The sequence below is a fragment of the Aulostomus chinensis genome, chromosome 3 (assembly GCF_037954235.1).
Source record: "Aulostomus chinensis isolate RoL2024-O1b breed Wild chromosome 3, RoL_Achi_v1.0, whole genome shotgun sequence".
Classification (NCBI taxonomy): domain Eukaryota; kingdom Metazoa; phylum Chordata; class Actinopteri; order Syngnathiformes; family Aulostomidae; genus Aulostomus; species Aulostomus chinensis.
In genome coordinates, this window is record NC_141322.1 from 6231243 (window position 1) to 6246950 (window position 15708).

Consider the following 15708-nt stretch of genomic DNA (forward strand, 5'->3'; position numbering starts at 1 on the left):
ATATTACTTCCTGATATCTCCAGTATGCACTAAAGGCCAGTCACATATCATATGCATGAAGTACTGACAAGGCAAGAGTAAAACTGTCCAAAAACATCAAGTTTCAATCATCCCAAGTCTCTGTCTTCCAGTTGTATGCTCAGAAACCCACAGACAGTTGATTTGAGCTATAAAAAACAACAACAACAAAAAAAAACAACAACCCAAACTAGATCACCTCCTTTTTGGCGCTACCATGAATGAGCCTAAACAAGATCAACGGAATTCATCAGCTGGTCGCACCGAATGAAAGTCCATCCATCCATCGTCGTCTTCCGCTTATTCCTTACTAGTAAGGCAAGGCAAGGCAAGGCAAGGCAATTTTATTTGTATAGCCCGTTTTCACAAACAGTTTGTCTCAAAGGGCTTCACATGGCATCATAACAACATCCTCTGCCCTTAGACCCTCACATCGACTGAGGAAAAACTCCATAGAAAACCCTTTTAACAGGGAAAAATCTGAGAAACCTCAGGGTGAGCAACAGAGGAGGGATCCCTCACCCAGGACGGACAGACGTGCAGTAGATGTTGCTACAGACAAGAAAAACGTTTACAATACAAAATGTGGGAAACATGGAAATGTTAATAACAGTTGAAGAAGGAAGCTTCTGGTAGGGGAGGCAGGGAGAGCAAGCCAGCTTGATGGGGGACTGGATGGTAGACTGGTTCATGGAAGGGGAGCGAAGGCCGGTGTAACAGTAGGGAATAAGGGGGGGGGGGGCGATGCAGGCGGCGGTTGGGGCTCTGGTGGATCTGTGGAAACACAGAGAGACTGCGAGACACCAAGGCCAAACTACAAAGTGCAACAAGTAATGGTAATGACAGTTCCAAAAAGGGTCGCGGGGGGGCTGGAGCCTATCCCTGCATCTACGGGCGAGAGGCGGGGTTCACCCTGGACAGGTTGCCAGTCCATCGCAGGGCCAATATACAGAGACGAACAACCATTCACACTCACATTCATACCTACGGTCAATTTAGAGTATCAATCAGCCTCGTCCCCAAATTGCATGTCTTTGGACTGTGGGAGGAAGCTGGAGTACCCGGAGAGAACCCACGCAGGCACGGGGAGAACATGGAGACTCACACAGAAAGATCCCGCGCCCGAGCCTGTGAGGCCACAGTGCTAACCACTGCACCACCATGCAGCCCCCAAATGAAAGTGTTCTACTTTATTTGTTTCTGCTGGACTCACCAAGAAGAGCGAAAAAAAATCTTTGTAAGTTTGTTAAACCTAACTGCAGGTTAACAAAGACCACACAATTAGTTGGTGTAAGGAAATAAAATTATACTACTTAAGAATTAAGAGAGGAAAGGGATGAAGGCAGTAAATGGAGAAATGATTGGGTACAAGAGTCAATAAAGAGGGGAGACAAGAGGAACAGTCAGTTATTGTTAAGAAGAACAAGGAAATTAAGAATCAAAGTGGGGGCCATGTCTCATGAGCGTTAATTCAGCATTTCCCATTGTTCTTGTACTGAGAAGGACTCGGTCTTGTACTGAGAAGGACTAGGTCAGTCAGGTTTATGGCCTGACGTTCATGCTTGGGTGGGAGGGAGGAAACCGGAGCACATTAACTCATGCGACATAGGAAGAACATGCAAACTCCACGCAGAACAGACCTGGGATGACTGTGGCTGGGATGAGGTCTGTGCCTCAGTCCTAACCTCCACGCTTCAGTTCTGCCTGATGTAAGTGGAGGCGGTTGGGTAAGGTGGGTTAGGGTCCAGGGCCTGAGACTGAGGCTCTTCTCAGGTGATTTGAACAAAGAGGCACAGGCAGTTGAATTTGTGAGACCGAGAGAACTTCATTATTTGAAAGGGATATTATACATTTTGGGTAAAGTATTACATTAAAACCAGTATTCATTAAATGCTTGACTATGTTTATGATCTATTTGAGGGTTGGTGACAGTGAAGCAAAACACTAATGATGCAAGGCATGAATGAAAACAATGAGCTAAAAGAGGCTGAAGGAGGGATGAGGGAAACTGCAGATTTGGGTGGCATTTTTTGATACATTAAATGAAATAAAATAGTCACGATTTGGAGTCTAGGTTGTTTAGGTTGTATGTCAGATTTACTTTATTATTCAGCGCTTGTTTTAAAACTGTAGGCAAGTTTAAATGTTGCTATATATTCCTGTTCTGCACCAAACAACCAAAGTTAGCAGCTAGCAAGTAAAGAGAGTGTAATAGAGCCTAAATCAGTGTTAATGTTTGACTTTGATTTGTCAAGTGAAGACATAGTGGTTAGGTCGTGCATGGACCAGTCCTAAAACCCCCAAATCCTAAATTTGTATTTGGATTTTCAGTACCTGAAATAAGGATTGTGAATAACAAAAGTTTGATAGACTGATATTTTTTCGACAGCATAAAATACATCGGTACTGCACTTGTGGATTTCAAAGCATTCACTTTTAGAACGGTGGTTGCTAACAAGCGGCTGCAGAAGTTTTTATGAACATTAAAAATGATTATTGGATAGTTGCTTAACTTTGTAGGCTTGGTACTACTAGCAATTGCAGTTAAGTTTAACAAAAAATATCCCTCATCATCCCTGCAGCATAATGTTGAGTCAGCAGGATGAGACAATAATAAACAGTTTGTGAGCATATAGCTTGAACTAATAAGTTTATTACAGAGCACTAATTATAATACTATTAAGCGGTGTAGAAAATGAATGGATGAATGAAAAAGTGATTGATGTTTTAATGTCATCCATTTGGTTATTATAGTTTTTGTTCTGACCTTTAGTGATGCCTCCTTGAGTCTTGTGTTCACTGTAGATTGGATTGAATTGAATAACGGGAGGAGCTGTGTTTTTTTTTCCCCCTTTTTCAAACACTGACAGACAGGAATTACTTATCCCCCCAAAAATTGACGTTAAAAGTACAAAATTGTTACCAAACTTCCGTTTTCAATTAATTACACTTTGTCCTTCAACAGAGGAAAGACCTCACTCTTCTTGAGCTCCCCCACATCACAACAGGTTGTCGAACTAAACATTTGTCACCATACTGCAGGCTAACAGTGTCCAGGGTGTTGCGTTGCATGGAAAATGGATTCACTACAGGAATGTGGAGACAGACCTAAAAGTTTTCATTCTTCTTCTGTAACTATTTACATTGCAGGCCAGCACACGTGACATCAGAGGCCAGACTATATAAATGAATAGGGGTATGCAGCTTTGATAAATACATGGAAGCTCTCATTCGAGCAGGAGAAGAGAGAGCGAGAGAAAGAGAGAGAGAGAGAGGGATTAGAAAAAAAGGACTACAGAGACAGGGAGGATGAAGATGGACAAAAGAGGCACCGAGCTGGTTTGCTCCTTAATGATATGTATCGTCACTCAGGTGAGACCTGCCAAAATAAGAGACTATTAATATCCTGAAGCCAGTTTTTTAGGAAAGTAATTCTGGAAATTGCAGCTATCACAGAAGTACCGAGCAGGTGTGTGTGACATGTGGATGCCTGCTTTTGTACCTTTGACAAAGCCTGGGCTGAGGATGCCCTTGCTATTTTCAATGCTATCATAGATCATGATTGTTACAATAGTAACTTATGGCAACCGTAGTGCAGTGCGAGATTTCTTACTTGGTTGTCCTTTCAGGGTCCTTACTAAATCACATTTTCATAGATACTTAGGCCTCCACAGTGGCTCATATCATGATTATTACATTAATATCTAGAGATTCTTGTTGAAACAGCAGATGAAGCTTGAGGTCATTTGTAAAAACAAGAACTTTGAAGGATAAAACTGCTAGAAAACTCATTTACTGGCCAGGTTTGAGAGCCTCTGAAATATTTATTTCAGTTTAAAACAGTGTTTATAATCGTGCATATGTAAATGGATATGCACCAACGCTGGCTGTAGCTGGCTCACTGGAAGATGATATGTAGCCTGATACCATAACAGTAGCCAGAGGGAGAGGTACTCATTTGGGACAAACAAATCAAGTTGACGAACATTTTTGTTTCACATCTGTCGGTTTGATGAGATTTGGGTGAGAGTTGCAAGACTACAACTCATCTGTATTGAAAGACTGTGTTTGTAAGAGTGGGCTAATGATATACAGTATATAAGAATGGGCTAATGGTACATTTCACAATAGTAAAACTGTATGATATGATACAGAATGACATATATATGATATTGAGAGCTATGTTTTGTATGATTTATCTAAGAGGCCGATCCTGCCCAGTTTCCCAGACGTCCATGTGGAAACTGGACAGTTGCCTAGAAGAAGAAGAGTGATTCGTTCAGTGTGCCATCACAATCATGTAGAGAACGTACTTCTATTTTCCAGTGTCTGATTTCACTGTAAAACTGGAATTCTTAAAGGAATAACACATAAAACAAATCGGGTATAAATCTGAAACCTTAAAATTGAATATATGATGACATAAATATATGGGGTTCATAGAGTGGGGTCCAGAGGTCATTAACAATGCCCTCAACAAAATAAGGGATGATTCAATGTCACTTTCGTTTAATTCTCTTATACCTTAAATCTGACTCATACTCGCTGATCTGACCTGTAAAGATTTATTTTAAACTTTCAAAATATTTTATTGATTTTTCAGGTAATCTTGCACCTTCACATTCCTGGTCTTGCAGTAGCTGCATCATGTTTGTTCTACTGGAGTTGCACCCTTTAAATTTGATACAGTACAATGTTATGAACATGAATGTGTGGCTGATTTTTATTAGCAAATCTTATTTTGCTTACTATGGCCTGAAAGATTACAGGCAATTCCCTCATGTATTCACTATATATATATATATATATATATATATATATATATATATATATATATATATATATATATATATATATATATACACACACACACACACACACACACACACACACACACACACACACACACACACACACTGTCGTCTGCGATCACAAATCTCACTATTGCAGGTCTCGTTCTCTCCATCGTGAAACGTACATTTAGTAGGAACCTTAGATTCTCTTGAGAGAAGCACTGCTAAATTCTGTTTGGTGGCTGCCAGTGAGCAAGAAATGCTGCCTTTTATAGAAAAGGATTGGCTTCTGGCTGTGGTAAACGACAAAAACAAACAACATAATCCTACTATTAATTCAGCAAACTGGTGTTGCCGGGCCATCAGACTGGTTGCTGTGGTGGTATGGCCACACAGCTGCTCATAACAATGTATGTTTGTGTTTAAGCGGCAGGTGCCCTCTAGAGGCTGTAATAATTATGACCAGTGCATAGGACTGAAATCTGATTTTTGTGAGACTGTCTGCTCAAGCACCAGATTTATGAACAGGAAGCCACTGTTGGTCCCAGCCACAACTTTCACCTTTGTTTCTAAAAACACGACATGTGTCCTGACCTTAAACATGATAATCACTATAATCACGTCAAGGAAAAAAAAAAAAAAAAAAAAAACACCAGGAAGTAAGAAACTTAAACTTGAGCCACAATGCATCTCTGAAAAAGTCCCTTTTTTAGTGCGATTTGTTATAGCAGAGAAACCAGATAATCAAACCAGGTGTTGGGGGTTCCCTTCATATATATCAGGTATTTCACATGATTCACACTGGAATCTCTCTATACTCATTGATGGAAATTTGTCGTACTTGAAATATCATGATGGTTTTACTTAGATAACCCAAGTAGCATCTTTTGAAACAGTTGGTTTCTGCTTCATAGACTGAGCATCTAAGATCATGCCATCTTAAAACTTCTTCCTTTATGGGAATGGAAAATGGCCTGATGAAGTATCTAAAATTACATTCAGTGTCACTTTCACCAGAAAACATTCCGAGGCTCCTAACTTATTGATGTTGGATGAACACTTAGAAATAATGCCTGTGTCAGTTTTCATGTTATCAAATTTTGCTTTGGCACCAAAAACAGCTCCTAAATTTATGTAAAGTTCATGTTTGTTAGAAGAGGACTCCTAAATCACTAAAACCAAATTGAAAAGACAGTCCGCCTGATAAATTTCATCAGCATTTTAGAGGCATTCAGTAGAACTGAGCTGTGGAAAGGGATTCACTTTAATCACCTTGTGACGTCATTCCAGTTCCAAATGTTCCTTTCGTGATGCTCTCCATTTCATCCACAAGTTGTGTATCCATTTCAGACAGTTTTATTAGTTGGTGTATCATCTTATTTAACATCCTTTTGATTATAATATGCTGTCTTACTGTGAAATATATCAATTATCATATTTTTTTCTCTAATTCATTCATTTCTTTTTTATCCACTATTTGGTGATTGACAGATTTTTGCCCTTCATCTCAGGTTTTATCCTGCCTCTGGTGCATCCTCACTCATGATAATGTTTCTTCTGCTCCAATTTCACGAGCACTCTTGTGTTGTTAACGAAATCATACTTTTGATGTATGAATAATGCTACACAATTAAGTCCGATTGATGGATTGAAGATTAATTCATGAATTCATCAGACCTGAGATCAGGATTAAAGGGATGCTTATACACATTTCTGCCAATTGTTTAGTGAGACAGACGTGTAAAAGGCCGCTGAAAGTCTATAAGTACAGTAAATTATTCTCACTTTTATGTTTGATCAGTGATTTTTTTTTAATTCTAAAATGTTAATTTGAAAAGGCAACAGGACACCTCTTTCAGGTGTTCAGTACCTCTATGAACAAATTACTCACCTGCAGTATTTCAGCCATTACTGAGGGCAAACATGACAGGATCCAGCTTTTTCTTAACTTAAGATTTTCCCCGGTAAAAGCTGCTCTCACCACCCGATTAAGTTTTAAGAGGAAACTCTTCTCTGGGAAGGTTTTGTGCCTTTACGGAGAACTGTTAGTAGTAAGATTCAGAGTTTTATGAATAAAGGCCCTGGTTATTCTGTGAGCAACTGAAACATTGATGAGGGTTCACAGTGAGCCGCTAGGATTAGTTTTACAGTACATCTGTAGTGCCAAAGCAACTCTGAAGCGAGAAGCTTGTTTTTTAGGAGCCTGATGGCTGAGGTGAAGAGAACAGGAACCATCAGAGTGACAGTGTAAACAGCCACTGTTTTATAACTCTCACTTTAGGTATGGTGCCAGTTGTGTACTGGACCATGTCATTGCCCACCCACCATGCCGCGCTGCCCTGCCGGTGTTCCTCTGATGTTAGACAGCTGCGGCTGCTGCCAGGTGTGCGCCAGGCAGAAGGGTGACTCCTGCACCAACCAACTACCCTGTGACACCCACCAAGGCCTGCAGTGTGACTACAGTGCCAGCTTCCCAGGAGGTCCGGGACAGTGTGTCAGTGCGTACAGACTGCTCTTCTTTAAACTTATGAGTTCGGATTGGAGCTGTAAATGCTTACGGAGCACTGGCTATCACCAGGTTTTCATGAAGTGTCACATGAAAGCTTCAAGCTAACGGGCTCCATTCATGAAATCTTCTACACAGTTTTGTTTATATACTTTCTTTAAAACCTTAATTTAGTCCTATGGACAGGAAGCAAAACCTGAGGGCTACAGCTGTTGTTACTGCTTGCCCCTGACATTTCTACCTCTTGTAACTGTCAACTTCAAACTCATTCTCACACTGATAAGAGTGCCACTGCTATTATTACTCCACATATACGACTATGTTGTTGTTACAACTCTTTTTTGTCAGTAGAATTCTTTTTACACAGAGAATCCAGGAAAGAAATTCCAAGCCTATTTTCTCAAACCTTTTCACTTCTGCAGCACTAACCACTGTTGTTAAAGTACTCAAAGATTCCTAAAGGCTCCTCTAAGCCCCAGTTCCACTAACATGGCTTATGCCCCATCTCAACTAAATCAGTCGCAACCTGCTGACCTGCTATTTAGTCAGTCAGTAAGATTTGACTTAATGTAAATGGCGTGAATTCTGGCTCGCTCGGTTGGTGGAGTGCTTGGAGTGTGTGTCACATTCGCAGCCGACACTGGTTTGAATCCCAGCTGGAGGTCCTTTGCTGCATGTCGCCCCCCCCCCCCCTTGTTTCCTGTCTGTCTACTGGCAATGACGGTGTCTATGCTGAAAAATTTCTTTCGAAAAAAATGGCGTGAATTCAGTAGAGAGCGGGCATTAAGTGAAAATTTAATCCGTATGAATGTTACTGTTCTTGCAACCAAATAACCATAAAGTCATGGGCATGAATGTGCATCTCCATTTTAGTTCTAAATTGGCTGGGTAAGACCAAAGATTTAGGAAGAGACTATTTGAAACTTGCTCGCAATGTGCTTGTCTGAAATTTTAAGACCTGACAGTTTACACTGCTGCCCAGACACAACAGGATGTTTTATCACTGGGGACTTGACGGAGGGCGGCACGGTGGTGCAGTGGTTAGCACTGTCGCCTCACAGCAAGAAGGTTCTGGGTTTGAGTCCCGGTTCGGGCTCGGGCACGGGATCTTTCTGTGTGGAGTTTGCATGTTCTCCCCGTGCCTGTGTGGGTTCTCTCTGGTACTCCGGCTTCTTCCCACTGTCCACAGACATGCAATTGGGGACTAGGCTGATTGATACTCTAAATTGACCGTAGGTATGAATGTGAGTGTGGATGGTTGTTTGTCTCTGTGTGTTGGCCCTGCGATGGACTGGCAACCTGTGTGGTGTACCCCGCCTCTCGCCCGTAGCTGCTGGGACAGGCTCCAGCCCCAACCCTTAATAGGAACAAGCGGAAGACAATGGATGGATGGATGGACTTGACGGGTCGCCCATACCCCCAGCTGGCGTTCAATCAGGAGAGACATTTGCCTCTTGCAGGGTCACCCAGAAAAAGCTGGGATGGGCTCCAGCCCCCTGCAACCCTGAAAAGAATAAGGGGTAAAGATAAAATGGATAATGTTTATTACAAGCAGAAATGACAGAGAAAAGCCCTTAAAACTTAAACTTCACAAGGACACCGTCCCAAAGCAGCTGGGATCCTCATGTTGGTAGAGGGTAGCAGATGAAGGGATCAACAATCCTGCAAGAAATAGACGTGTGCATAACAGCAGCAAGCATATTTAAAAAGACAGTAGCACTGTGATTGGTCGGCTGTGAAAATGCATTGCTGTGCTAGAAAGGATCAACTGGAAACAGCTGACAATCAATCACAACCCTGAAGATTTGACAGCTAGGAGGTGACTGAGCTTATGAGCAAGAGGATGACAATTAAAGAATGAGACATGTAAACTATACACCTGCGAGCAACTTATTGTCTTCCTGACTGGATTTTGCCTCATGAATCAACCTTAGACAAAGGGGTCCACTTCTTGTCAAACTCAAATTTGACAGGTCTGACCTCCGGTTGACCTGAGGTCATCTAATGAGTAGTTGCCACATCACAAGTAGGTAACACCTCAGACTCTCCCCTTTCCCCGCCCTTTGGGTGTTTTTTTCTGATCCAATAAGGTATGGCTACATCATGATAGGGAGTTCTTCATATTATTCCCACGCTGTTCCCTGCCCCTTCTCATCTCTGCCTTATTTCGGGTTTGAGTCTTTGCGTGGTAGGGAAATACAAACGCATGGATTGTAAAACATCTCATGTGAGGGATAATGGCCATCTGATGGCCGACACACTGTGGAGGACTTGTGTGAAGAAGGAGTTCATTTGACACAAGAAACAGGCTGGAGACTCCGAGATGGCTTGCACTGGAGTATCAGCAGTGAGTATCAGCTTTGTTGTCAGGAAGTGTTCTGACAACAAATTTATGATTATGAAAGAATTACAAAAGGCGCCACAGATTCACTCCCAGGCCCAGGCCAAGGCCCTGGGGTCACGCCAGTGGTTGACCTTACAGATGAATTATGAGGATGAAGACCAAGAAAGTTCAAACAGAGGATACTGGCTAAAATTCCTGATCACACATCTTTAACAGATCAGGGGAGGATGAAGGTAAAGACAAACAAATTCACAATTCACATTGTGACCGCTACTTGGTCCAATCCTGCTCAACAGGATGGAGAGAGCGCCATCTGTCCCGGTAAGAATTTATGCTTTAAGTCTTAATTTACAGGTTCAACAAGATAACGCAACTCTCTGCTCAACAGCTCTCTCTCTCTGTCTCTTTCTCTCTCTTCAGTTACTTCAAACAGATTCACAGATATAAATTTTGCATAATCAGACTTTAGTATGTTATAATGTTTTTTTTAATGATTTTCATGTATTTCGACTTTTAAAAGAATATTTTTTCAATTTTAGTTTTTTTTTTTTACTCAGTTTCTTTTTTCAGTTTGTATGTATGTTTCATGTGAAGCAGTACATCGGCAGAACACTGCAGTTATAAAACAAATGAAAATACAGTAAAATGAGAATCGACCTCGTCCTCCCACTGCCGTGTTTAAATAACAGGATATGATAGTTTTACTCATTCATTCAATCCCTGTCAAATCCAGTGCCTCTGTTTGGTCTGGGAGACATATTTTGTAAAAACATTATTGATTCTGACATTTTAAACCCCTGCTTTTCAAGCTTTTGCAGCATAACAGAGGGACTTGGGGTGCCTGAATTTTGGTCTGAAACGTCTCCTCAGCATAGACTGCGTGTCAGAACAGGCAGAGATGTTATTGTTGTTTTTCTATTTTTTACAGCAGAAGCAGTTTGAAGACATTATCAGAGAATGTGGTTGCACAATCAGCGAAGAAGGAGGCAGGCCAGAGCCCCTAACCACAGCCGTCTGCATTTATTCCTGCAAGGATTCTTGATATGCTAATTGCAGCAATCCAAGCAAATGCAGGGGTAGTGCAACACATAAACTTGTAAACTTTATGGGATTAAAAAATCAATTATGTCTGACCCACACCGTAATGCAGATGCACTGCTTGAATCTATAGAGGAATTAATCAAGATATGCTTACTCATGGAGAATTGTTGGGTGTAAATTCATTGGAGGAGCGTGGTTCTTGACCTAGAGTGGCCGACTAGCAACCAAAGGGTCGCTGGTTGGATCCTCACTTCCACCAGTGACCATGTCGAAGAATATTTGAGCAAGGTAATGAACCCCTAATTGCTCCGACCTGCCCAAGGTGTACCCCACCCCTCGCCTTTGTCAGCTGGGATAGGCTCACCCCCCCCCCCCTTCCCCCTCCTTAGACAATGCATGGATGGTTCTGGATCTGCTATACTTGTAAAGTGCCATGAGATAACTTTTGTTGTGATTTAGCGCGATGCAAATAAAACTGACTTGACTTGACTACTGCTCACACTGCTATTCTTTCATGATGGTTAGCATCATGTCTTCCGGCGTATAGTTCACCCAAAATTTGATTGTGCACATATGAAATCCCCCTTACAAAAAATAAGATTATCCCAGTATATCTCTTTTAAACCACTAGTTCCCAAATGTGGTGCACTGTGTAGGACAGGATGGACTGAGATGAATTTATCAGATTAGGGAGCTTCCTGTTGTGCTCTTTAGTGATGAACCTACACTGTGACTTGACTGCACTGAAACTCTTTTATCTTCCAAGACACATCACACATCCATGCTTGTGAGATGCAGTTGTGCAATTTTTTCTGCTTCATAACCAGATTGGTTGTGATTTCTACAATACTATAAAGTTCCGGCCAGACTGCAGGTAAACAACTTTACAGTGCATTCAGTTTCAGCTCACAAACTCATAAAACTATTCTTAAGTCTGTTTAAAATTGCGAGGTTGACATATTCTTATTTCTTGTGTTGAAATAAATAATTGAACATTAACAATTAACTGAGAGTGGCAACCCAAAAACAAAAACCTGTTTGGAAAGATTTGCAATGGGTAAACAAGCACAGAAAGGCACACACACGTCACATTTAGTCATGTGTGGGACCTGAATGGTGACAACATGTTGAGCATTTCTTTGAACAACACAGACTGGTGATGTGAGTTTAGCAAACTGCGAAGAAAATCATTTATTAACATTGATCCATATAATCAAAAGTTACATGTGATAAATCTACCACTCAGAAGGTACTGCTGCTCATTTTTATTTTTTTTACCAATTACATCACAGTGGTATTGGACGCGAATGTCAATCAATGTAATAATTAATTGACTGTACAATGTAACACAGGGTGCAGACTAGATGAAGGGGGTATTTCTAAATAGACTGAGGGGCTGGAATGCAAAGACAGGGAACCACTGTTTTGAATTCAAAGATAGTATGGAGGTGTGCATCCATGAATGGATCCCTTCAACTGCGCATGCAAGTCAGGTTCTTTGGAAATAACAACTGACTTTAGGGGTGTGTGTGTGTGTGTGTGTGTGTGTGTGTGTGTGTGTGTGTGTGTGTGTGTGTGTGAGAGTGTGTGTGTGTGTGTGTGTGTGTGTGTGTGTGTGTGTGTGTGTGTGTGTGTGCGTGCGTGCGTGTGTGTGAATATTGTCTCGCAGTGCTCTTTGTTTTCTGTGAGGCCAAGGCCGCTGGGTCGGCCATCCCGGCTCGGACACGGGATCTTTCTGTGTGAGTCTCCATGTTCTCCCTGTGCCTGCATGGGTTCTCTCCGGTACTCTGGCTTCCTCCCACAGTCCAAAGACATCAAGAGAGGGACCAGGTTAATGCAGACTCTAAATTGACTGTAGGAATGGCTGTGAGTGTGAATGGTTGTCTGTCTCTATGTGTTGGCCCTGTCATGGACTGGTGACCCTTCCAGGGTGAACCCTGCCTCTCGCTTGAAAGTCACTGGGAAAGGCTCCACCTCCCCTACGAACCCTTAATGGGAACAAGCGGAAGAAAATGGATCGACAGAAGGGACTGTAACACCATTACAAAGAAATTCTTTTAGCAGTTCAACTGTATCAAAAGGAAGAATTACAGTAGTGAAACCAACACATCTCATGTTGTCTGTGTGCACATTTCACATTCTTAACCTCACACCCTGTTTCTTCCCCTGTGGCAATCAGGTCGGAACGAACTGGGCTGTGAGATGAATGGCAGGTGGCTAGAGGAAGGCCAAATATTTCAACCTTCCTGTGCGCAGCGCTGCCACTGCCTGGGAGGAGGAGTGACCTGCGTGCCCCTGTGCAGCGATGATCTGCAGTGGCCTGATAAATGCCCAAATCCACAGCTGGTACGACTGCCAGGGCGCTGCTGCAAAGAGTGGGTGTGTGACAGCATGGATAACAGTATTTCCTCAAATCCATCAGCAGGTAATGTGGATGATGACCTTTAAAAAAAAATACAGAACCAACAAGCTCGAAACACCATCGTATATGTTCCACTTATCAGAAAAACAAGTTCAATCTCCAAGATATGAAAAAACATAAAGTACCAAGTATTGTGTTCAATTTAACATTTAACAAATGTATGAAAGTCAAATACGAAGAGGTATTTTTCGTCTTATTTGAGGATGAGATTGAGATTCCTTTCAGCAGTTTACTGTGAAGCATGAAGAGCTGATACCTCATCCAAAAGATGTTTTCTACGTTTTTCCTTCATTAAATTTTTGTGACTACAGAACACAGCCAGCGAAATACCGTATATTTTGAAGCAATTAACAACGATATACTGCCCAAAATATCCATTTACAGACTCTCAGGTTCGTCGTCAAGGATAATCCAGGGCTTCTTTATCCAGCTGTACACCCTGCAATCTACAAATACTTTGATCTGAGAAAAACAATGACACTTAGGTTTCAGCACTACCCTGAAGTGGTGTGACAAGTTAGCATCCTGAGTCCCGAAGAAGTGATGCAGGAGAGAAAATAAATATGTCTTCGTGAGCTCAAGATAACTGTTGATGAGTACTTGAAAGGTAAACGCTGGGTGAAGGGTCACTTTGAATGGATGATTTGTAAGCCACTGAATTAGGTTGCTCCTCACCTGAGGAGAGTGAGACGTGGTTGGTGGAGGAGCTGCTTGTATCAGCATCTCATTCATTGCATTTACTGCTCAAAGCTTGTGACCGTAGCTTAAGATGTTAATGGAGGATCAGGATCACAAAGGCATCAGTGGCGTCATTCTCTTAAAAACGCTGATTTTGAAGAACTGCTCTGGATAGACTTTACTGTAATTTGTGGTGTCAGCACTCCTGTGACATCAGCAGGGTTAGCCAATACCAGACACTCCACCAACATCACAAAGTTGCATAAGAGATGCCTCGCATTCAGAATGAAATGGAGTAATGGACAAACTGAAATTAACTTTTTAGCTGATCAGCCAAAAATTTTACAAGGGCTGTCAGTGTCATCAGGGGCTCATAATATCTGTGTAAACCTGCGTCATGGTTCTCTGCAGAAGAGCCTCACCCAAGCAGCAGTTTATCTCCAGTCAGCCTGCATGCGTGCTAAATTTTCGGACTCGTGATCTCAAAAACCTCCAAATAACGTTCAGCCTGATGCACACAGAAGATATTTTCCTCTTGGTTGTCCCTTTCCAGCCGATCAGGCGCGTCAGGACTACGGGGGTGGGCTGCCCAGTCTGTCTCATGGGCCGATCTCCAACTGTATAGAGATGACCACAGACTGGAGCCCCTGCTCCCACAGCTGTGGTCCAGGTGTCTCCACCCGCAGCTCAAACAGGAACTGGGCTTGTCGTCTGCAGACTGAGACCAGATTGTGCCAGGTCAGGCCGTGCCAGGCTCTGCTGCCGGGGTTCCAAAGGCTACAGCTGGTCAGTGCACAGATGAGGCCATCAAGTAACAGTTCCAGTCACAGATTCGGTGGTCAGACATGCTACTAACATAAATATGTGCAGATACCAATGTTTTTCTTTCTGCCGTTTGTTTTGTTAACCTGCCACTATGTATCACCATCATTTGGACATTTTTATGTTGTATCCTGAACAATAGGGTACTCAAAAATAACCACTATTATGTAAATAAATACATGAAACATCTACCAATAAAGACAATAAGAAATAATAGAGAGGTAAATCAATAACTTACTGCTCATGCTTCTTGGTTTTTATTTCGCTGAGACTTTTTTCATTGCTCTCACAATGAACCTGCACAAACATTTCTGTCATAATAGGAAAAAGGACAAGTGGAACTACAGTAATGATAGCTCTGTTCCATTCAAGTGTCATGGCCACAAAAATGACTCAAAAGACCAGTGATTCAAGTTATTATTATTCATACCAGTGTCTGATTAACAGCCACAGTTCAGGCTGGCTCACTCAGGCTTACTGACTCAACTACAAGTGTTTTCTTATGAAAATATTTGAGAATATTATGGTAATGCTTTCTGTCTGTTCCCAGAATGTTCTCCCAAAGGCAAAATAAAAATGTATAAAAACATTCTAAAATTGCTCATTTAGGCAACAGATTATAAATCACCATTAGAGCTTGTGGCTAATGTTTGCCAATGTTAACATTGGCCAATGATGGGCAGGTCCTGTGGGCTAGGAGCCATTTGATCATTACTACATGCTAATGTTGGTAAATGCATCACCAAAGTAAAATTATTAAACTGCAAAAGGGGCAGAATATTTCCCCCTGGAAAAAGAGAAAAAAAAAAGCCTTTACCATCATCATTATGATGATTATGATTGATTACCTTTAGATAAGGTTTTATTGAATAATATTATATGCTACTACTAATGCACATATTTCAGTCAACGTTTTTCCGAACATGTAATATCTTCTCTAAAGCAGGCTATAGATTTAATTCCTCGACTAATGATAATGAATGATAATGATACAGTCCCATGCTGCCCAGCAGCCTGGCAGCCCCCTACTTAAATTTATAGGTAACTAAATTATAATTTATAATTTCAGGGACATCATAAGAAG

General features: G+C 41.6%; 1 protein-coding gene across 1 annotated transcript; it reads left to right on the forward strand.

The window, feature by feature from the left end:
* The first annotated feature begins 7017 nt into the window (after positions 1-7017).
* Positions 7018-14657, forward strand: LOC147267495 (CCN family member 5-like). The gene is made up of 4 exons (XM_086200927.1): positions 7018-7050; positions 7093-7309; positions 12882-13127; positions 14356-14657. Exons 1-4 carry the CDS (start codon positions 7018-7020, stop codon positions 14655-14657), a joined length of 798 nt encoding a protein of 265 aa, XP_086057053.1.
* Positions 14658-15708: the final 1051 nt, after the last annotated feature.